At 36.7% G+C, this 23556-nt stretch overlaps 1 protein-coding gene across 6 annotated transcripts in view; it reads right to left on the bottom strand.

Annotated features, from left to right (window-relative positions):
- Nucleotides 1-23556, bottom strand: part of CLIP1 (CAP-Gly domain containing linker protein 1) — a 143458-nt gene that overhangs the window by 48594 nt on the left and 71308 nt on the right. For 5 of the 6 annotated variants that reach the window (XM_074205525.1, XM_074205520.1, XM_074205521.1 and 2 more), the window contains 6 exons: nt 22479-23423; nt 18716-18832; nt 15717-15774; nt 7874-8030; nt 7024-7189; nt 6709-6924 (listed from right to left, as the gene is read on the bottom strand). In XM_074205525.1, the coding sequence (XP_074061626.1) occupies nt 6709-6924; nt 7024-7189; nt 7874-8030; nt 15717-15774; nt 18716-18832; nt 22479-23423 (1659 nt within the window). The remainder of the gene's footprint in view (nt 1-6708; nt 6925-7023; nt 7190-7873; nt 8031-15716; nt 15775-18715; nt 18833-22478; nt 23424-23556) is intronic. The other variant, XM_074205524.1, reaches the window with a different exon arrangement.

The raw sequence follows: 23556 nt of genomic DNA, 5'->3' as shown, positions 1-23556 counted from the left end.
AAAAATTCCTTCAATTGACCCTATTATTCTTTCAAGCAAACTTCTCAAAAAAATTCATCTACATTTATTGTTTTCACCTCCTCTTCTACTCACATTTGAACTCCCTGCAATCTCGCTTTTGTGCTTACCACTCCATTGAAACTGTTCTCTCCAAGCTTCTGATGGCCTTTTCTCAAGACTTCATCCTTCTTGTCATCATTGCAGTATTTGACATTGTTGATCATTTCCCTCCTACTGGTTGCTATCTTTTTCTGGATTGTCATGACACTGCTGTTTTCTGATTTCCCTCCTTTATTTCTCTCCATGCTTCTTCAGTATCCTCCACTGGACCACCATCCATCTTCAACCCATTAAATTTGAGTATCACCTGAAGATGTCCTAGGCCTTCTTTTCTTCTCTCACTACACTCAACGATTTCATCAGCTACCATGGATTCAATTATTGTATCTATCCAGAAGATTCCCCTTCATATATGCATACATATACATACACATTTACATACATATACAAAATGTATGTGTGCATGTATGTATCTCTAATCTTAATCTTTTTCCAGAGGTTCAATTCAGTATCACCAACAACCTAATAAACATTTCCATCTTAATGTCTCCTAGGTACTCAAACTCATCATATATCCAGAGTAAATGCTTTCCCACAAACATTCATTTTATGCTTAGTCAACACAGGAAAATAGGTTTTAAACACTTGGAACTAATAATGAAGAAAGAAATTTATAAATCTGGATGCACATTTTTCTATGCAGAAAATTTTCTGATGAGAAATGACTTGACTAAAATTATCTAGCTTTGATAAACTTTTTCAGGATTTTTCTTCTTTATTGTCTATGTTTAAAGATGTATTATCTATGGAACAAGAAAATCATATGGCACAGTAGAACAAGCATGAAATATGAAGTCAAGAAAAATAGTTTATACTCAGTGGGTGGTGAGTCATTGAGGGTGCAGACCCTGCAAGAAGTCTATCACAAGAAATGTCTCAGTATGATAACTGGAGAGACAGTGTGGTCTAACAGGAAGAGTGCTGAAATTAGAGTTAAGAGAGACCTGAAATTAACTCCTACCTGACACTTAAGTTTTCTGAGCCTCAGTTTCCATAACAGGAAAATGGGAATAAAAACTTTCTGTAGTGGCTACCTTACAAGGTTATGGTGAGAATCAAAAGAGATAATGGGCTTAAAGATACAAAATGTATGTGGTACATGTATGTATCCTAGTCTTAATCTTTCTTCTGAGGTTCATCAACAGTATACTGAACATTTAAAAAACTGTTTTTGAAATTATGTAGGTATTATTATGATTAATAAAATATAAATTCACTTTAAAATACTACTGAATTCAGAGTAGCTTTTTGCTATTATGATTTTCTCAGCAAAACCTAATAGCACAACTATTATGTTGCAGACTACAAAATCTGATGTTAAAAATTCGTATTCTGATTCATGTTCAAAAAGTCTGGGAGTCATTGATCAAGCAAAGATCTAAAATAACATCAAAATTGGGATAAACTAAGATGCTGTATTTAGTATAGCTACAAAAAGACTTAAACTAGATATTGACTCTGAAAAATATATAAGCTCCATGACGGCAAGAATTGATGTTTTTTTTGTCATACTGCTAGTGCCTAGTATATAATAAGCAGTTAAATATTTATTGAATTAAAAATGAGAAATGTATAAAATAGTTATTTACATAATTGGAATTCCTTAGAAAAGTTTTAAAAATGTAAAATAATCCTTATAATAAGGATGCCAGAACAACAACCTAATTGCCTCAGTCAGCTCCTTAATAAAGACATACCAGCCAAATGCAACACCAGTTATAAGTACAAACTCATTTGCAAAACATTATAGAAGATAATGACAGATCTTTTCACATCTTTTCACATAAATAGCAAAAATGCTGCAGAGGACAGGATAAATCTACACAAAGCATGGAAGGAAATGGAACTGAACCTGTTCATCTCAAGAACACTAGAAGGCAAATAAAATTAAAATAGAAAAGATATATATAGCAATCTATTTTTACCATCAATAACTGTAGAATTACTACTAAGATTAACACTTTGGTGCCAGGTATGCTACATAAGATTCAGAAATTACACTCAAGAAAAGGTTATCAAAAAAAGATGGTGGATTCAACTAAATTCTCACAAAAGAAATCCATCCTTTAGGCAATACAATTTTCAAAATACCCAGAGATAAAATTGCAAGATGCTTTATAAGAGCCGAAGTATGTCTGAGTGGAATCTTTAGTGAAATGGAAGAAATACAAACAATCTCCCCCTACAGTAGACTGCATCTTCATATTCACATAATCACTGGAAGATATAGAAAAGATTTCCTCTATTTTTTTCTTAACTGTTCAAACATTAGAGTCGTTTTTCTACAGATGCTGAAGTTCTCCAGATGGTCCAGTCTGTAGATGGTATGTATTTTGCTGTCTTCATTGATTCCTGGAATACATCAGTGCCTCCTCAATGAAATCCATGGCTACTCAAAAGAAATTTATTTTGACCTTGTAATATCTACAAGAAGAATCAAGGAAGAGAGAGAGAGAGAGAGAGTGTGTGTGTGTGTGTGTGTGTGTGTTTTTAAAAAGCACTGCAAATGGATTAAGACTGTCCTAAAACTGAGTTTGAAAAGAAGGCAGCCTGAATCACCTTCAGTAAACCATGTAGTACTTTCAACAATTTGGAGTTCCAATATCTTTTTAATCACTAATATTCTACTAATATTCTACCAGTGACGCTATCTACAAAGCAACAAGTCATGGCCTGACCCATTCTAAAGAATCAAAATTATAAGTGAACAAATAGAAAATGGAAAGCTGCATGGTGTGAGAAGACTATAGCATATTTTTCTTTTTTTTTCTGTTTTATACCACTTTATTAAAACCTGAGCATCTCAATATAAAACTAAACACTGGTGAATTCTCATTTTCCTTGCTAAGCCCCAATTACTGCAACTTTACAACCTGAACAAGTAAGTTTCCACTAGCATTTCAACATTTAAATAGATTAAATTTTCTCTGACACACTTGGTAGATTTCATATAATGAAAATAACTAAAAGAATTAGTGCAATATATGGAACAGATCAAAGTCAAATGAACTTTAGAAAACAAGGCTGCAGAGCTCATTATCGACAGACAGCAGTACTCATGTTACAGACACAGTAGGTATAGCATATTTTCAATTTGAATTCCAAGATGTGAACTCCTTTATGCAGCTCCTGGCATAGTATAGGTAACTTGATAAATGCTTGTTGATTGATGCATCCTAAAAGATGTCATCCATGATATGCATGACTTGAAAAGGAGGTAGAACTGCATGTAGCAAGACATAGGCACAAATCTCAGTGTTGTACCAACATCCAGGTAATATTAGAAGACCTAGAAGAAATTCATCAGCACATGGAGTAGATTCTCTACAAATGCTTGTGGAAGGAAATGAATGCAAATCTCAGGACGAGATGACAAAATAGTTTTCTGTCTGTACCAGAAGAATCTGTGCTTCACGAATCTATACAAAATAATTCCTGATAGGTGCGGCCAGGTGGCAAAGTGGATAGAGCACTGGCTCTGGAGTCAGGAGTACCTGAGTTCAAATCCGGCCTCAGACACTTAATAATTACCTAGCTGTGTGGCCTTGGGCAAGCCACTTAACCCCATTGCCTTGCAAAAACCTAAAAAACAACAAAACAAAAAAACTCCTGATAAAGGATTTCAGAAAAACAGTTGATTTTGTACCAAAACATGAAATTAGGTCTTCTCTGTCATTATTCTTACATCCAAGAAATATTTTTTAAAAAAGGAAAACATACCTTGAATGTTCACAAATGAACTATTTAAAAAACAAAGGAAAGTAGGCCATTCTTTTTGAAATCTTGCTTCCCTGACTTCCTTATATCTCAGTTAAAATCCTACCCTCTACAAGAAACCTCTCTCAGGCCTCCTTAATCTTAACATCTTCTATCTGAGACAGGGGCAGAGAACCTTTTTTCTACTAATGCCAAAATTCGCCAACTATATTTGGTCAAACATTAAATTAATTCATCCCTAAAAAACTCATGAATTTATTGCATTTTGAGTCCTTCCTTAGTTGCCTTGGAAGTGCCAGACCAAATGATTTCCTGGACCTTATGTGACCTGAGGGCCAGACGTTTCCCAGCCCTAATCTAAGGCAACCTCCAATAAATATATCTTCCCCTTGGTCTCCCTACATTCCCACAGTGACTGGAACACTTTTACTGCTGAATTTTTGACTTGACTATAAGAAAGCTAATTCACTAAAAAGGTTTTCTACTGTCCCAAGAGTGTTACCACATCCATGAAGAGTAATCAAGACCCAGTGTAAGCCAAACTTTTCAGTGTTTTCAGATCTGTGATTTCAGTAATGAGATTAACTCCTCTCACCATTATAGATCATGGATCTTCCAAGCTTTAACAGATAATTTCATGTGTGGCTGGGCCATAATATTCATTCTGTAGAAGTCAATCTTGTTGGAATAAGGCTCTCTGAACTTAGGTTGGTTGTTGGCTATCAAGTCTGACAAGAACCATACTCAAAGTATTGCATTTCAATAATATCTGTCAGAGCAAATGTTTATACAGGCAAAACCTTCAAGAAACCAGGATCACTTCTACATAGTAATAGAAAAAGTTCACAAAATTGGGGGAGGGCTTTGGTAGAGAATAATACCTGATTGTTAAATTCTCTAGGTTCAACCTTTCATAATTAAAGTGACAAGATACCTGATTTCACTCAACAAGTCATTCTGACTGATTACTGCTATAAAACCATACAAAAAATTATAAAGAAAAATTTAGTGTTTTAATTTGTCTTATTCAATTTGCAAATTGGTTATTCAGCTGTAATATTATACTTTAAAATATGTAAATACATTTTAAAAGTTGAAAATAAATTAAAATTTTTAATTAAAGCAAATTAGCTATCATTAAAACTTGACATATTTATACAAAATATGGCATCAATTAAAGTTATTCAACAGCATGCAAAAATAATTTTGGAAAAAGGTCAAGAAATGGGTTGGGATGTAAAAGTTCAAATTTAAGGGGAATTTTTTTAAATTAAACTTTTAACCAGGTAATTGTCCAGGTCATGAGGACTTGAAATGAGCTGCTATCTTCCTTTTATGCTTTTGAAAAAAAATATTTTTTTTTTTTTAGATTTTGCAAGGCAATGGGGTTAAGTGGCTTGCCCAAGGCCACACAGCTAGGTAATTAGTAAGTGTCTGAGACCGGATTTGAACCCAGGCACTCCTGAATCCAGAAAAAAAAAATTTATACTGAATTATCAAGGATAATTGTGTCAGTATGTGTCATGGGCATAATAAAATGATGTTACTAACATCCACCAAAACTAGTAAACTGTGAGATGAGAAATACATGAAAATTTTCTAAGTCAGTAATTCATTTAACATTACTGTTGTTCTTATTCAAGTCTCTGATGATATTTGTGAAAGGAAAAATGATAAATTTGAGAGGGAGAACACAGCACAATGGACAGCCAGATAGGTTTTTTCCCCTTAATATCCTGTTGTGCTAATATTCCTGATGAGTACAGAAAGTTTTAATGAAGCTATTAGGTTGGAACTAGACAGCATAATGAGTATATAAAAGGCTAAATTTTAATCTATTCAGATTGAGGACAGTAGCCAAGTCACAAATTTTAATACTGTACTTATGGAGGATGTATTATTTCCATATAGAATTATGTAGGATTATTATGTGGAATTTCTTTCCAGTTCTACATACAATCTTCTAAAAGAAGCATACAACATTTACCAAAGTTTTGCTGACACTGGCTATATTTGTTGAATCTCAGTCCCCTTCCAATAAATAAGCTTTAATATTGCCTAAAGGCAAATAGTTACCTTTCTTCAAGCAGTCAAATAACTGAGGCAAGGAAGCTAAACCTCAGTCAGTAAGCACTGTCACTAACTAGATACTGGATAACTTAATATACCACAAAGATATATCCAGCCCTTTTGGAGTTAAATTCAATATATGGGAAGAATCATTTACCAAATACCATATTCTGGAAATATTTCCTACCTAAATTCACCACACTCTACTTCCTGTCTCTTTCCAAAAAATTTATACTCTATGGAGATTATATAAAAAGCTGGGATAAAAAAGTCCTTCTTCTCATGGCTTTGTGGTTTTCCTTTCTTATAAATATCTGCAGTCAAATTCCAGAGGTTTTGTTTTCTATTAATGGGTTCTTCTTGTGGCTTTTGCCTTTTGCTCTTCTGGGGTATTAATCACCTACCAAATTAACAAGTTGTTGTAAAGTAGTCAAACAAGCCAGGGACAGCAGGGCCATTCAAATGTAGAAGTCCAGTAGGGGATTACAATGAAAAATTGGACTTCTTCAAAAACAAATACACACAAGTCAAGAAGACACAAGGCACAAGCACAATCTGAATTTTGTGTAGTAATCTAAGAAGGTAGAGGTTATAAAATATCCAAAGCAGTTTGAAACTCTCTTCTAGACCATATAGACTATACACTGTCTCAATTCCTATTTCAAATCACATGAACATTCTGTAATTCTAAACTTAACCTAACAGGTAGTAAATCTACTACACACAATAGCTAAATTTCATACATTGCAGGCTCTTAGAAACTCTTTCAAATATGCCATGATATCATCCTTCACTACGTACCCTGGCTTTGTCAGCTTGCTTTTTCAGTTCTTCCATTTCCTTCAGTAAATCACTATTCTTCCTTTGTGTCTCTTTCAGGGTTCCCTCAGTATCCAGCAGAGTTTTCTTCAGACAGTGAAGAGCTGTTTCATGTTGTGTAGCTTTCTCAGAACTGGCTTTTTCATGCTTCTCCTGGAGGTCCTTGCACTGGTTGTAGCTTACCTCAATTTGCCTTTCCTGCAAGAACCCAGAATGTTGGAGTTCAGGCTACAGACATATCTAAGAGCTCTTCCTGCCCTCTACCCAGCAAAGACTCCCAACTTGTTTTCCTCTTACCAGATCTAACAATTTCTCCTCTAGTTCTTTCTTTTCTTCCTTGTGCTTTGCAATTACATTCTCCTGATCTTGCTCAGCTTTCAGAGTTGCCTCCCCAATCCTTTTCTGTAGAAAAGCTGCTTCATCATTTGCCTTTGAAAGTTGGAGTTGTAATTCTTCCACAAATCTAGAAAACAATTATTACTTTTCTTAAGGATTCAGGAGCTAACCCTAAGATCATTCAAAACTTCTAAATATTAAGTGTGAAAAAGTTGTAACATGCAAATATTTCCAATAAAACTAAGATCATGGAGAAACCATCTACAGTTCAACATGAGTAGCTGATGATTTCATTAGTGGGAATGACACTCAAGAAGAGGAAGTTAACCCCAGGGCCTCTTCCACAAGCTGTATAGATGTGGAAACTTTCCCTTTATGTCTTCCCTATTCACTGGGGAGCTCTGGAAGAGCAGAAGCTGTGTCTGCTTGTTCTCTTTGAATTTCTAGCACTTAGTCCAGCACTCTGCACACAGTAAAAGATTAATAAATGCCTTTTTATCTACGTATCCATTCACAAGGAAAAAAAACCCAAAAAGTATCAAATTCCAAAAATTTCTTTACACAAATTTGTGTTGATAAACTCCAAAAGATTATATACATAACAATGCAAAAATCTTGTTTTTCTTGAAAGATGTCAAACAATAATATCCCTAATTTCACAGATTTAAAAATAAAGAAAAAACAATTTACCTTTTCTGTAATGTAAAGGCCCCATTGTTCCTGGAGGTGTCTGCTTACCTAACTAATCATTTTATGATCCAATATGAATCACATTTTATAATAAACCCAAATAATGTGAGATTCAACATACTTATCTTTCAGCCTAAGTTCTTCATTCATTTTTGTCAACTGGGAAGAATTATCTCCGGACATTTTCATGATTTCCACAATTTGAGTTTCTAGTTTTTCCTTTGCTTCCATCAACTTCTGTTCTCTTTCATCCTTCTCTTTAAATTTCTCTTCCATATCTGAGTGCAATAATAATAACAATAACTATAACAACTTCCAAAATATATAGAAAAGTTTCAAAATATATAAAGACTTAGATGCAAAAACTAAAGCCATGTGGGAATGAGACAATGCATATATTTCATAGCTGTTTCCGTGTTTGGTGGTGTTTTCTAGAAGACACTTTTCCACTAAGTCTGTAAAAGATGAGCTTATGACCATCCTTTCTAATGGCCACCATCTGACTTCCTTGAAGATTCAGAGTTACTCCAACCACTACAGGTACCTTGTCTCTGGGAATAGCTCCCGTTCCCACTAAGCACATTCTGTAGGTAGGCTGCTGTTAGCTTTGTTTCTTTCCTAGTAGAATGTGAGCTCCTTGAGGACAGGCCTGGAGTGATGACCTTTCCTAACGTTCTGCACAATACTTGACACATTTAATAAATAATTCTTGATTGACTACAATCACAAAAAGGAGCTATTTTATCTACTTGTGCAACATTCTGCAAAGTAGAAGTATAATAGCAGACTAGTGACTTGTCCTAGTGACTTCTCCTGGGTCTATTTCTCTTATGAACTGTATCAAAAAAAAAACCCCAAGAAGATCCTAGTTAATAATAATAATACTAATACTAATAATAATAATTCAAATTTCCAAGGTTCAAAACATCTTAAACCACCAGTTAGAAAGGTAGTATAGAGTTTCCAACCCAAAGGGACCTTAGAGGTCACTTAATACAACCCACTAATTTTACATATTTACTAGAAAGATGAATGGATTTTGCCTCAAAAGATCCATTATTATTGTAGAAATCAAACTCCAAATGAACAGTCTGTATTTCAGAATAGAAGAGGCCATGAAGAAGGCCCAGAGAAGAGTGGAACTTGCCCAAGGACACATAGTCTGTCTGGGTTAGGACCCAAACCCAGGTCCCTCTGACTCTGCCACATAAATCTGTGTGTGCATTTATTTTGAGCTTTTTTGGTCATGTCTGACTCTCTATGACCCCATTTTGAGGTTTTTCTTGGCAAAGCTACTGGAGTATTTTGCCATTTCCTTCTCCAGCTCATTTTACAGATAAGAAAACTGAGGCAAACAGGGTGAAGTGACTTTCCCAGTTAGGACATATCTGAGACCCAGTTTCAATTCAGGAGGCATCTTCTGGACTCCAGGCATGGAGCTCTGTACACTCTGGGGCCCCTACCCCTAGCTGCCCACTCTATGCATGCATATACATACTTCAATACCACTAGGTTCTCTATGGAATTGCACTGATGGTGTGGGAACTCTTCTCTGCTCATGTGGATCACAAGCTGCAACCACACTCAGCCAGCACAGCAGGCCTCTCAAATGCCTCAAGAGCTCCTCTTCCAAAACAGCCTCTGATGGGCATAGCCATGACCCCATACCATTCTATTTTAATGACAACAATCCCTATCCTTAAATTGATCCCTTTGCCCAACATTTCTCATCCTGTTAGGTATTCTCATAGTGACCTCCTATCCTCCAGTTACCAGCTACCATCAAATCCCTGGGATGCTGTACCTTGTCAATTCTGCATGGCTGAGGCAGAGTGAAGATGGCAGAATGAGAGGAAGCATTAGGTTCCAGCTCTCTCCCTCCATCTACCCAACAAAGCTCCAATGCATTAGACTAACCTGATTCTAATCTAAGAAAAGTCAGCGAGTCATTTTCAGTTCAGAGCAGCCTACAGACAGAGAGGTCTTTGGATTCTGAGAAGGGATCTACCTGGCCACAGCCACCCCAGGAAGTATTGCAGCCCCCAGAGACTGAGAGAGGGTCAAGCTAGAGCACCAGGAAGAAATTCCAGGGAATCTCTGAGCAAGCAATGGGTACAAGAATCAGTTACCATTTAGGGTTCTGTTTCTCATCACTTAAGTGCTAAGTCAGATCTAAGAAAGAAGGAATTGGAAGTGTTAAAAGAAACCCAGAAGTAACAGTAAATTTGGTAGTTTTGAACCTATAGAACCTACAGAGTCTACAGAGCCTCCCATTAGGCAAAGACTGGTTGAGGCAGTAGCAATATGCTGAAACTCCCAATCAGAAACAAGCCAGGATTAGAAAGTTACAGAATTCAGACCAGGAGGGCATTGAAAAAGGTGACCTTCTCCTGAGAAGCATTGAAAATGTATAAACCCCTAGCCAGAGCTGTGAAAGCAACAGAAGGACAAAGGAGAAGCTCATGCAGACATCCTTCCTTTCCCTCTCCTGTTCCCCCCCACAACCCAAATGATGTGCAGAGAAAAGCCAAAACATCCAAAAGAAACAGGCTGGAAGAATGAACAAAGAAAAAAAAATACCAACCATTAAGGGGCTACTATTTTGACAGGGAAGTTTAAGACATTGAAGAGAATGACTCAAAACTATCTACAAGCAAAGTAACAAAGAAAAATTCTGAGGAGCCAAGATGGTGACGTGAAGGCAACATTTCCCAGGAACTCCTTCCCCCCAAAACTCCAAAAGCCATCAAATTATGACTCTAGCCAAAATTTAGAGGGGTGGAACCATATAAAGACTGAGTGATACATTTTCCCAGTCCAAGATAACTTAGAAGCTCCACTGGAAAGGTGTGTTTCATCAGGGGATTGGGGGAAAAACCCTGGCCACAGCTGAGCCCAACCCAGCCCAGCCCAGCCCAGCCCAGCCCAGCCCAGGGATCACAGGGAACAGATTGAAGGGGTGGTGAGAGAACTCTGCTACATCAGAATGAGTGTAGAGTTAGAAGCATAGGCTGCTGCAGCCAAATTCCAAAACTCCCAAGTCAAAGAGAAAATTCTAAAAGCTGCCAGAAACAAACAATTCAACTACTGTGGCTCCACAGTCAGGATTACACAGGATCTGGCAGCATCTACATTAAGGGCTCATAGGGATTGGAATATGATATTTCAGAAGGCAAAAGATCTTGGTTTACAACGAGAATCAACTACCCGGCAAAATTGAACATCCTCTTTCAGGGGAAAAGATGAACTTTCAATGAAACAGGGGACTTTCATACTTTCCTATTGAAACAACCAGAGCTGAACAGAAAGTGTGATCTCCAAGTACAGGACTCTGGTGAACCACAGAGAAAGTGGACAAGAAGGACTAACTAAAGAGGAAATTAATGATGTTGAACTGTTTGTATTCCTGCATGGGAAGAAGATATTGATAACTCATATGAACTTTCTCATTTATAAGAGCAGTTAGAAGGAGCATATATAGACAGGAAGAAGTGGAATATAATGGTATAATATAGTAAAAAGATGGAGTCAATGAGTGATAAAGGGAAGTACTGGGAGGAAGAGAAAGGAGAGGAAGAAGGGGCTAAGAAATTTCACTTAAGAGTTAAGAAAAGGCTTTTTCAATGGAGTGGAATGGGGGAAGGCAAGGGAGAATGAGTGAGCATTCTCATCAGAAATGGCTCAGAGAGGAAATAACATACACACTTAAAAGGGTATAGAAATCTATCTTACCCTAGAGAAAAATGAGAAGAAAAGTTATGGGATAAGGGGGAATGAGGGGAGGGAAAGGGGGGAATAGGTGATAGAAGAGAGGGAAGATTGTGGGAGAGGGTACTCAGATACAACACACTTTTGGACAGGGCCAGGAGGAAAGGAGAGAGAGAACAGAATAAATGAGAGTAGGGAGGAATAGAGTAGAGGGAAATACAGTTAGTAATAGCAACTGTGGGAAAACTATTGAAGCAACTTCTCTGGTGGACTTGTGATAAAGAAGGCAACTCACCCCAGAGACAGCCATTGGAATCTGAACACAGACTGAAGTACATTTTTTTTCTCTCTCTCACCATTCTTGAGGATTCTCATCTTCTTGGGGGGGGGGGGTTATGTTTACTCTTTTTTTTTTTAGGTTTTTGCAAGGCAAATGGGGTTAAGTGGCTTGCCCAAGGCCACACAGCTAGGTAATTATTAAGTGTCTGAGACCGGATTTGAACCCAGGTACTCCTGACTCCAAGGCCGGTGCTTTATCCACTACGCCACCTAGCTGCCCCTATGTTTACTCTTATAGCAAAATTATTGTAATAATATAAAATAAATAAACCAAGATATCAATTAAAAAAAGAAAAGAAAAATTCTGCTTGGATGTATACCCAACAAGAATTCCTAGAAAAGTTAAGGTAAGAGCTAAAGGAACTAAAAAAAAATTTTAAAAAGCAAATGAGAGCAATAGAGGAAAGCAAGGGGGAAAAGGCAAGAGTTAGGGAAGAAAGATATTAAAAGAAAGTTAACAGCTTGGAAAAAGAGGTATAAATCTTAATGAAGAAAATAATTCCCTGAAAATAAAGATTGGCCAAAGGGAAATTAAAAACTCCATGAGACATCAAGAAATAATAAACAATTCTGGATTGCTTCCCTCAATCTACTTTCTGCATATCTCCTTATCTGTTATAAAATGCTGGAAAATATTAGACAAACCACAGATTTGTTAAATAATCTCCAATGGGTCATCAATTTTGTTAAATAATCTCCATTGGGTCTTCAACTTTACAAGGCAATCCTTTTAGTCTTCTCAGATTAGCTTTCTCTTACACTCTCTCTCCATTCTTTTTTTTTCTTTGCAAGGCAATGGGGTTAAGTGGCTTGCCCAAGCCCACACAGTTAGGTGTCTAAGGCCGGATTTGAACTCAGGTCCTCCAGACTCCAGGGCCGGTGCTCAACCCACTGCGTAACCCAGCTGTCCCTTACACTCTACAAAGCAGCAATTAGCAATCTTTGCCTTTCTCCTCAAATATACCTTCTCCTTATCCCTTAAAAGAGAAGGTCTTAGAAAAAACAGAAGCTATCCATCATAGGCTCCTTCTTCCTGTCCCCACACCATATGCACATCGTTATCATCCTTATGAGAATGTGAGCTCTTTGAGAGTGAGAACTGTTTTACTTTTTTATTTGTATCCCTAGCAGCTATCACCATACTTTGCACATATAAAACATGCATTTAATAAATCCTTCATTCACTGATCCTGTTTCTCCTCTCTCCTCTGTTCCTTTTCTTTCATGAACATACTCCTCTGATAATTTGCTCTCATCTCCCTTCTACCTTTCCATAAAAACTGGATCCTTCCTTTGAACCACCATAGAAACATACTCAAATTTCCCTGATCCTTAAAGTTTCACTTGAATATCATCTCCTCAAGCTGTTGTCCTCTATCTTTCTTTTTTCCACAATAAAACTCCTAGAAAGGATTATCTATATTCTGATCTGTCTTTATCTCCTACTCACTTGTCAGTACTTTGTAATGTCACCTTTGAAGTATCTTTTAAAATTTTTTTTTTATTTAAGGCAATGGGGTTAAGTGACTTGCCCAAGGTCACACAGCTAGGCAATTATTAAGTTTCTGAGACCGGATTTGAACTCAAGTCCTCCTGACTCCAGCACCGGTGCTCTATCCACCTAGCTGACCCCTGATTTCTTTCAAGAAATCAATCTGTTAACTGCTATATTCAAATTCTAATTCTGTTCTCCGAAACTCTTTCCAGTGTTTTTTTGTTGGATTCTGTGATGCTGCCTATCTCTTGGTTTTCCTCCTACCCACTAGAGGATTCTTTGGTCCAACCTAAGTATAGCAATCCCTAATGGCTCTTTCCTGAACCCTTTTCCCTCAACAGTTCTTAAACATTCATTCAACTATAAGTACACAATTCTCAAATATATAGACCAACCCAAATTTTCCTCTTGAATGCCAGTCTCATATAACCAACTGTCCAATGTATATCTCCACCTGTAATGAGGCATCTCAAACTAAACATGTCCAAAATAGGTTCCATTATTTCCTCACTTGGCTCTCTTCTCTCCAAAGTTTCCTATTTCTTTGGATGTTCACAACTTTTTTTTTTTTTTTTTATCAATTTTGACTTCTCTCTCCTAATTACTTACCACATCTTTCTGATTCCATATTTTAGCCTCCTTTCCTGGATCTTCAACCAGATCACATCTTTTAACCAGGGGTGTCCAGCAGGCATCTCCTCTCCTCTCCTCTTCTTCTCTACTTCATTTAGTGATCTCATCAGCCTCGGGATCTTAATGATCATTTTTATGCAGATGATTCTCCTAACCCCCATCTCTATGGGTCTATTAGAAATCTCAAAACTGGATGTCCAGTAGACATCTTAAACCCAACATGTCCAAAATTGAAGTCATTATCTTTCCAATTATATTTCCTACTTTCCTAACTTTCCTGTTTCTATTAAGAACAGTATCACTAGGGGCGGCTAGGTGGTGCAGTGGATAGAGCACCGGCCTTGGAGTCAGGAGTACCTGGGTTCAAATCTGGCCTCAGACATTTAATAATTACCTAGCTGTGTGGCCCTGGGCAAGCCACTTAACCCCATTTGCCTTGCAAAAACATAAAAAAGTAAAAAGAACAGTATCACTGTCCAAATCACCCAGGCTCACAACCTAGGTGTCATCCTCCTTACTCTCCTCCCACCTCATATATAACTTATTGCCAGCTCCCATCAATTTTACCTTTATAAACTACCTCTCCTCTGACATGGCCGTTAGTGGAGACACTTCTCTGCTCACATCTGAACTACTACCCTAATAGCTGGTGAACCTGCCTTCCTCACATCACTCCCAACTCCAATTCATTCTCCTCTTGGCTATCTGATTGTTCCTAACTTGGAAATCTGACCATATTGCTCTCATTTTTTCAATAAACTTCATCTACTCTTAGTCACCTGAAGGATTCAAAATAAAATCTTGTTTGGCACTTTAAAGTCCTTTATAGCCTGGCTTCTACCTACCTGAGATCAATGACACCAGTCTCCTCTATGCTCCTCACACAAGAGAAACTCCATATCCAAATTCCAGCTATTTTCACAGGCCATCCCCCATACTTAGAGAGCTCTCTCTCCTTATCTCTACTTCCTGACTTGTTTCAAGTCCCAACTAAAATTCCACCCTCTAGAGGTGGTTAGCCCCTTGGGGGCTAATGCCTTCACCTATTGACAATCTCTAACCTACGCTGTCAATATCTTGCTTGTACATATCATGCTATTTCCCCATTAGACTGTGAGTTCCTAGCTAGCAGGACCTGTCTTTTGTCATGCTTTGTATCCTATCCCCTGGCACATGGAAAGATATATAAATGCTTCTAGACTGAAAACCATCATCACTCTGAGCTGTTCCCTTTCTCCTTTACATTCCTTTGAAAAAGTTCAAAGTTCTCATGCCCTCTCACCTAGAGCCAACTGGATGCTTCCCCCTCCAACAAATACAAAATCCTGATACTCCCAACACACAGATCAGATCATGTCAATCCCTGCCTTGACAATCTTCCTCCATTCCTTATTTACTGTAGGTTGACCCTGAAAACTCTCCTCCAATCTTTTTTTTTTTATTTTAGGTTTTTGCAAGGCAAATGGGGTTAAGTGGTTTGCCCAAGGTCAAACAGCTAGGTAATTATTAAGTGTCTGAGACTGGATTTGAACCCAGGTACTCCTGACTCCAATGCCGGTGCTTTATCCACTACGCCACCTGGCCACCTACTACCTAAAGGCAAAGAAATGAATACCCTATCATATTTCAGGGAAAAAAGCAAGCCAGAACAAGTGTATTTATGTGGGATAGGTGTTTATGGCTGTATATTTAGGTTTCTTCACTTCCTGAAGTTTCAATAACTAAGTCTTACACATCAGTTCAAGTTTGTTGTATTTTTATATTTTGCTCATATATTAGGAAAACATACCTTGCATCTTTTGTTGAATAGCCACTGTTTCCTCTGAAGCATCCACAAACTTTTTTCTCTTAAATAAAAAAAAGCAGAAAAAGAATTATAATAAAGAAGAGATTGAAAATAAACAAGCTTAATTTCTCCTTTCAATATGATCTAATTAAAGCTATATTTTAGTTGCAAATTTTCCAGTTTTGAATTACTGACTTTATGAAGAGACAGCTACTATCATTAAGGACAACTAGCTCTTTTAAACCTATAGACATCACAGCACTTAGCACAGTGTCTGTTCAGAGTAGGTGTCTATTAAATGCTTATTGACTTGGGGCTTGTTCTTATTACATGATCAGCCCATTTTTCTGGGTCCTGTAGGAGCAAATAAAAGGGGAAGGTGCTAGGGTAGAGATCACGAAAAAGATGACTTGCACATGATCTTCATATCCTCCTTCTACAGTAGGTCTTCCCAAATCAGAGAGATTTTGGAGAAAGATAACACTTTGGGATTTTTTTATATATGATATTTCCTCAAGTCAGGCTAGCAGTCTTTTCTAAAATAAAGGCTCTTACCAGTCTTACAGTCAATCTCAATGTCGCATTATTTCTGAATGGAATGTCTGCCCATAAGCCAAAACCAAACCTACTGTATTAGTTAAATATGTCTATATAGAGCTGAACATCTTTCTTTTATCTAACACTTCCCATCCCTTCCCATAAGAAGAAGAAGATGCTGAGCCAAAGTACATCAAAACCATCAGATTAAGTACTTGGTTTAGTTCTAGAGATCATTGTATTCAAAAATACAGCACATTTTATCTTCAGGACATTAATGACATGAACTCCAAACTTACGGATTATGCTTCAAAAATTTGTTTTCTTAAGTTCAGTATTCTAGACTTGGAAGATACTTACCTATAATGGTCATAAATGGTAGCTCAGAGACTAATCCTCCCCTCCCCCACTTCTGCCCTAATAAAGAGTGGAAGACGACACTACTATAATAACAGTAATTAAATTTAAAAGCCCAATAGAGACAACACAAATATTATATACATATGTTTTAAAGATAGCTTTAAATTCTAATGTAGAAGATAAGATAAATAAAGAATTTGTAGGGATTCTTATAGAGATTGCTGAGCAATTCTCCAAAGGCTTTAGAAACTGTGGATAGTGGTGCTTTATTATGTCTAGGATCATTTCAAAATTTATAGTTTTCCTCAATGCAAGTATTTCTTATTAGATCTATTTTTATTATCATCACTTGTGGCCAGGGTCAGCTTTTGCCTCGCAAGTGGAATGATTAGAGGAAATGAGAGAGAAATAAATTTGTTAAGATAACAAAGGAGAAAAGAGATCGAATAAGATGTATTCACACACATGTCTTATTTTTTATATACTTCTTTAGTCAAGAACCTGGAAATACAGGTAGAGGACAGGTTATGAGAAAAACCAGAGGAGTTTTCACTTGACCCAAGAGGCAAAAGAAAGAAGAAATTAGGATAATAATATGGTCAGATGTGCACCTACAGAAAATTCCCTTGGTAACTATTTGAAGGATGACGAGTAGGGAGATGACTGAGGTAGAAGGTATTGCAACAGTTTAGGAAAGAAATGATGAAGATCTAAACTAACACAGTAACTGTATGATTTGAGAAAAGTAGCTGAGCGATACTGTGCAAGAATATACAGCAACTGAGTGGATAAAAATAAGTAAATGACTGGATGTGTCAGGTGAGGGAGAGTGAAGAATCAAGGATAATGACAAAGTTGCAAAATCTGAGAAGAATGATGGTGCCTCCAACTGGAATGGGGAAGTTTGAAAGAAGAATGGGTTTTGGTGGGGTGGGGAATAACAAGTAGTGTTTTAGATATGCTGAGTTTTGAGATGTTTCTGTGACAAATAACATAAAATGTCCAATAGGAAGTGTGGAAGAACTGGAGCTCAGGGGAAAGAGACAGGGGCTATATATATATATATATATGAAAGTAACTAGATATAATAAATTTATGGGAGTCAACGAACAGAAATTAATGATGGAACAAAAGAGAAGAGAGCCTGGGACAGAGCCTTGAAAAACACCTACAATGAGAAGGAAAGATGACCCACTGAGAATGAGTGGTAAATAGGAAGGAGAATTATGAAAGAGAAGGTAGTAGTATGGGGGAAAAACAATAACAAGAATTCATAGAGGAGGGAGCATTCAAGGGAAGAGAGTAGTCAACATTGTACCAAATATAGCAGAGAATTCAATAAGACTGAGAATGGAGACAGAACCATCTGATTTGGCATTCACATAGCATTTGGTTCTTTTAATTTACTCTAAGAAATGCAATATGATGGACTAAATAACATTCAGGAGAGCCAGTCTTAGAGACAGAAAGATCTGGAGTCAAATCTTCCTCTGAAATATACTAACTGAAGATAAAAGGGCAGAACTGCTGGGATAAGATAATTCTCCAGATTTTCCACTAATTGCTCTATGCCCAGAAAATCTTGGCAGCTGACCACTAGGACAGGGATTAAGAATTGGTCATTTACCTAGAGGGAGCAATCCCACATTGAATGTTTCTAAAGTAAGGAGTGCCTTTACTTAGTAGTAATTAAATTTTTTATGAAGTTAAGTCAAGATACCCACCTTTGGAGACTAGTTTGTGTTTAACCTATTTCAACTAATCTTTTTTAAATAGTAACTGATGGGGCGCCTAGGTGGCGCAGTGGATAAAGCACCAGCCTTGGAGTCAGGAGTACCTGGGTTCAAACCCGGTCTCAGACACTTAATAATTACCTAGCTGTATGACCTTGGGCAGGCCACTTAACCCCATTTGCCTTGCAAAAAAAAAAAACCTAAAAAAAAATAATAAATAGTAACTGATACACTTATCTTACACCAAGGTTTCACAGGTATAAGTAACCAAACAACAAAAAATTTATCATCTAATTTTGAGTTTTTAAGAAGGTAAAATTCAAAAGTAAACAGAGTAAGTCCTGAGACAGACTCGTCCAACAAGATACTTACCAAAATATGAAGTTCTTTTTCCATATCATCTTTCACTTGACTCACTTCACTCAAATTTTTCTGAAGATTAACGAGCTTTAACTCTTTCCCCTGTAGTTCTTTTGTTATGTGACTAGCCTAACATGGATCATCATTACATGGAATAAAAGCAAACAAAGGGAAAAAGAAACAAAAATGAAGGGGGAAATTAAAAACTAAAAATAAAATTATGAAAAGTAAACATAGTAGAACAATGCTGAAGGAAATAAAGGTAGTGTTAAAATAGTTTTTAATGATAAGCCAAATATGTAACAGATTCTTAATTAAAGGGTCTGTTGTAGTTTTGTTTTGTTTTATTTTTTAATTTCTGGATGTCTGCATGTCACAGATAATGACAATATTGACAGAAGACAGCATTTTGCATCTAAAGCAATACTAATTCATAATTTTTAGTTTTCTAGGTTTTAAAAACCATAAGTCAGAACTCTACTTAAATGTGAACTTTAAAATGAGCCATGAGTTGTATAAATTCACATATTTTTATTATTTTGTTTTGAATGAATATCTTTGTACCATCAGAGGAGATTTGAAAAACAAAGCAAAAACAAAAAACAAAAAAAATTCCCCATCTAACTTCTATTTACTTTTTACTAACACAACCTCTGGAAAAGTCTTCTTAAGTAACAGATTCTAGTCCCAATTCCACTATTATAGTATCTAAGTGACATCTTTCTGAGACTCAAGTTTCCTCAAAATAGCTTTCAAGGACAATTAAGAAACAGCTTTAAAAATTAACACATAAATGTATCATAGAATTAAGTATCATACAAATGTAAATTTATAATCATCATCATCATCATTATTATTATTATTATTATTATTATTATTTCAAGAAGAATCAATAGGAAAAAACATGTAGGAGAAATACATAAAAGCTAGAGGGTCTTGGTAGAACTAACCCACAGTACCTGATCTGAAATTATAAAGCATCAGTCATCAAAACTGTCTGGCACTGGCTAAGAAATAAGTGGTGGATCAGTGGAATAGACTAGGTGCAATAGCAGGAAACGATTTTAGTAATCTGCTGTTTGATAAACCCAAAGACTTCAGCTATTGGGATAAAAACTCTCTCTCTGATAAAAAGCAAAAAAAAAAACTGCTGGGGAAAATTGGAAATTGGTATGGAAGAAACTTAGATTAGACCAACACCTAACACCCTTTACCAAGATAAGATCCAAATGGTTACAGGATTTAGACATAAAAAACAATACTATAAGCAAATTAGAAGATCAAGGACTAGTTTACCTGTCAAATCTATGGAAAGGGGAGCAGTTTATGACTAAGGAAGAGATGGAGAACATCACCAAAGACAAACTAGATGATTCCGATTACATTAAATTAAAAAGCTTTTGCACAAATAAAACCACTGTAACCGAGATCAAAAGAAATGTGGTAAATTGGGTAACAATCTTTACAACTAATGATTCTGACAAAGGATTCATTTCTAAAATATACAGAGAACTGAGTCATATTTAAAAAAAAAAGCCATTTCCCAATTGACAAATGGTCAAAGGATATGCAAAGGCAATTTGCAGATGAGATCAAAACAATCCATAGCCATATGAAAATTGATCTAAATCATTAATTAGAGAAATGCAAATCAAAGCTTCTCTGAGGTACCACCTCACACCTCTCAGACTGGCCAATATGACCAGAAAGGAAAATAATCATTGTTGGAAGGGTTGTGGGAAATCTGGGACACTATTACACTGTTCGTGGAGTTGTGAATTCATCCACCCTTTCTGGAGAGAAATTTGGAACTATGCCCAAAGGGCAACAAAAATGAGCATACCCTTTGACCAGCAATACCACTACTGGGTCTAAACCCTGAAGAGATGATGAAAAAGGGTAAAAACATCACTTGTACAAAAATATTCATAGCAGCCCTGTTTGTGGCAGCAAAGAATTGGAAATCAGGTAAATGTCCTTCAACTGGGGAATGGCTTAGCAAACTGTGGTCTATGTATGTGATGGAACACTATTGTCCTATTAGAAACCAAGGAGGGACGGGAATTCAGGGAAGCCTGGAGGGATTTGCATGAACTGATGCTGAGTGAGATGAGCAGGACCAGAAAAACACTGTACACCCTATCAGCAACATGGGAGTGATGTTCGACCTTGATGGACTTACTCGTTCCATCAGCGCAAGGACCAGGGACAATTTTGGGCTGTCTGCAATGGAGAATACCATCTGTATCCAGATGAAGAGCCATGGAGTTTGAACAAATTTCAAGGACTATTCCCTTTAATTTAGAAAAAAAACCAGATGTCTTATTGTCTGATCTTGTTATCTCTTATACATTTTGTTTCTTCCTTAAGGATGTGATTTCTCTCTCATCACACTCAATTTGGATCAATGTACAACATGGAAACAAATTAAAGACTTGACATATTGCTTTCCGTGGGGGGTAAGGGGGGAGGGAAGCTAGATTGGGAGAAAAATTGTAAAACTCAAAACAAATAAAAATCTTAAAAAAAATAATAAAATAATTCATTTGCCACCTCAAAAAAAAAAAAAAACTAAATGTTATCAAACAACTCATGATACTTTTGTACTATTTTCCAGAAGCTAAGAACAAATTATAAACCCAGTTCATTTCGTTTTAAAAAGCCCATTCTAGGGGCGGCTAGGTGGCGCAGTGGATAAAGCACCGGCCCTGGAGTCAGGAGTACTTGGGTTCAAATTCGGTTTCAAACACTTAATAATTACCTAGCTGTGTGGTCTTGGGCAAGCCACTTAACCCCATTTGCCTTGCAAAAACCTAAAAAAAAAAAAAAAACCAAAAGAAAAGAAAAGCCCATTCTATGGGGGAACTAGGTGGTGTAGTAGATAGAGCACTGACCCTGGAGTCAGGAGTACCTAAGTTCAAATCTGACCTCAGACACTTAATAATTACCTAGCTGTGTGGCCTTGGGCAAGCCACTTAACCCCATTTGCCTTTCAAAAGCCTAAAAAAAAGCAAACCAAAAAAAAGCCCATTCTAAACTTCCAAGAGAACTGTTATTCTTAACATTTTCAAAGAGAACCATGTAAGTGACAACAGTAAAAAATCTGACTTTTATGACCAAAAGAAGTATTATGACTCAGTGATTTCTAGCTAAGAGGAACTAGTACTTCACATAATTGCTAAACTTGATCTCAACATTGATTACTTACTGCATCTCAGGAAGTTTTGCTGCTCTGGTAACAGATGATAGCATCACATAACAGGATGAAAGATACAGATTAAACTGAAACAAGAGCTAAACAACTCTTGTTTCAACAAGCCCTGTCAGCAAAAAGAATATATATAGAAGACCCAAAATCACAGAACTCAAAATTAAGAGAGAAACTTCTAAATTCTAGATCAGGGGTAAGGAACTTTTTCTGTCAAAGGTCAAAACTTAAAAAATAGCCTACTATATAATTTGGTCAAACATTTGATTAATTCACTGCTAAAATGCTCCTAGATTTAGTGAATTTTGAGTCCTGCCTGCAGTTGCCTTGGCAGTAGCAGACCAAAAGATCCCACAGATCTTTGTGGCCCATGGGTTGGATGTTCCTCATTCCTGTTCTAGATAAAAAATTTTGGCAGATCTCCTCTTATGAAACAAAGATACTACATTCCACTGGGAAAGAGTTATTTTGGGAATAGATATAAATGACTCGGATTCAAAAGTAATAAACAACACAAAATGAGAACAACAAACAGAAAAGAAAAATCTGAAGGATGTTGATACAAACCTTGCCACTTGTGGCAATTTTTTCCATCTCTAAATTTTTAATTTGTTTCTCAGCTGCCTCAAGCTGCTGGCTGAGTTTTTGCACTTCCAATTTACCTTCAGAATTGGCTTTCCAAAGTGCATCAAGGTCCAAGAGTTTTTCTTCGGTAGCCTTGAGCTGTGATGTAATACTATCAATAACCTTGCTTTGTTCATTGTATTTGGCTTGCAGTACCTTTAGCTCTTTTACCTTTATTTCCGCTTCCTGCAATTTGTTTAATGTGTCTTCCATCTCTACTAGATGTTGGTCTTCTGCTTTTTCCATTTGGAGTTTGAGGCCTTCTAAACCTTGCTCCTTTTCATTAATGATTTTCATTAGCTTAGTCTTCAAAATTTCCATCTCTTTAGCATGAGCAGACCGTTCAGAGTCCTGTTTGCTTTTCAAAGTCTCTATTTCATTCTGATAGTCTAGTTTCAATTTTTCGATCTGTGTCTTTAGTTCAGCAAATTCTGCTGTCTCAGCCCCAACACTTTTGCTAAATGAAACTTTGAGTTCTTCCATTGCCTGTTGATGGGAAGCAATGGCAGATTCCAGTTTTGACTTCCACAGAACTATCACTTCAGAGTTCTCCTTGTTAGCATGATCAAGTTTGTTTTTCAAAGACTCATTCTCTTTTGAGAGCTTTTCAGATGCTGCATGAAGTGCCTTCACCTCCTTTTGATGACTTTCTTCTGTGGCTCCAAAATGTTCCTTTAGAGAAATTATTTCGTGTTGGTGATCGATATGCATAGCTTCTAATTTTTCTTGCAAAGAGCTTATCTCTTGCAAAAGGGAGAGTGAAGTGTCCACATCACCAGCTGGTTTACTGGACTCCAAACTTCTTCGAAGTTCAGCTACTTCCTGTATTCGCAATGTTAAGTCTCTTTCTAGTTCCATAATACGAGACTTTTCTGAAACTGTGGCCACCTATTAATAACAGCAGTTCAAAGAAAAACACATTATTTAAATAACAAAACACAGGGAGATTATTTAATCTTGAAGTTATATAAAAAAACAAGCCATGAAGAATGTATCCACTAAAGCAGTTAAAAATACCAAT

The sequence above is a fragment of the Macrotis lagotis genome, chromosome X, assembly GCF_037893015.1.
Source record: "Macrotis lagotis isolate mMagLag1 chromosome X, bilby.v1.9.chrom.fasta, whole genome shotgun sequence".
Taxonomy (NCBI): Eukaryota; Metazoa; Chordata; class Mammalia; order Peramelemorphia; family Peramelidae; genus Macrotis; species Macrotis lagotis.
This window is presented reverse-complemented; position numbering and strand designations above follow the sequence as displayed.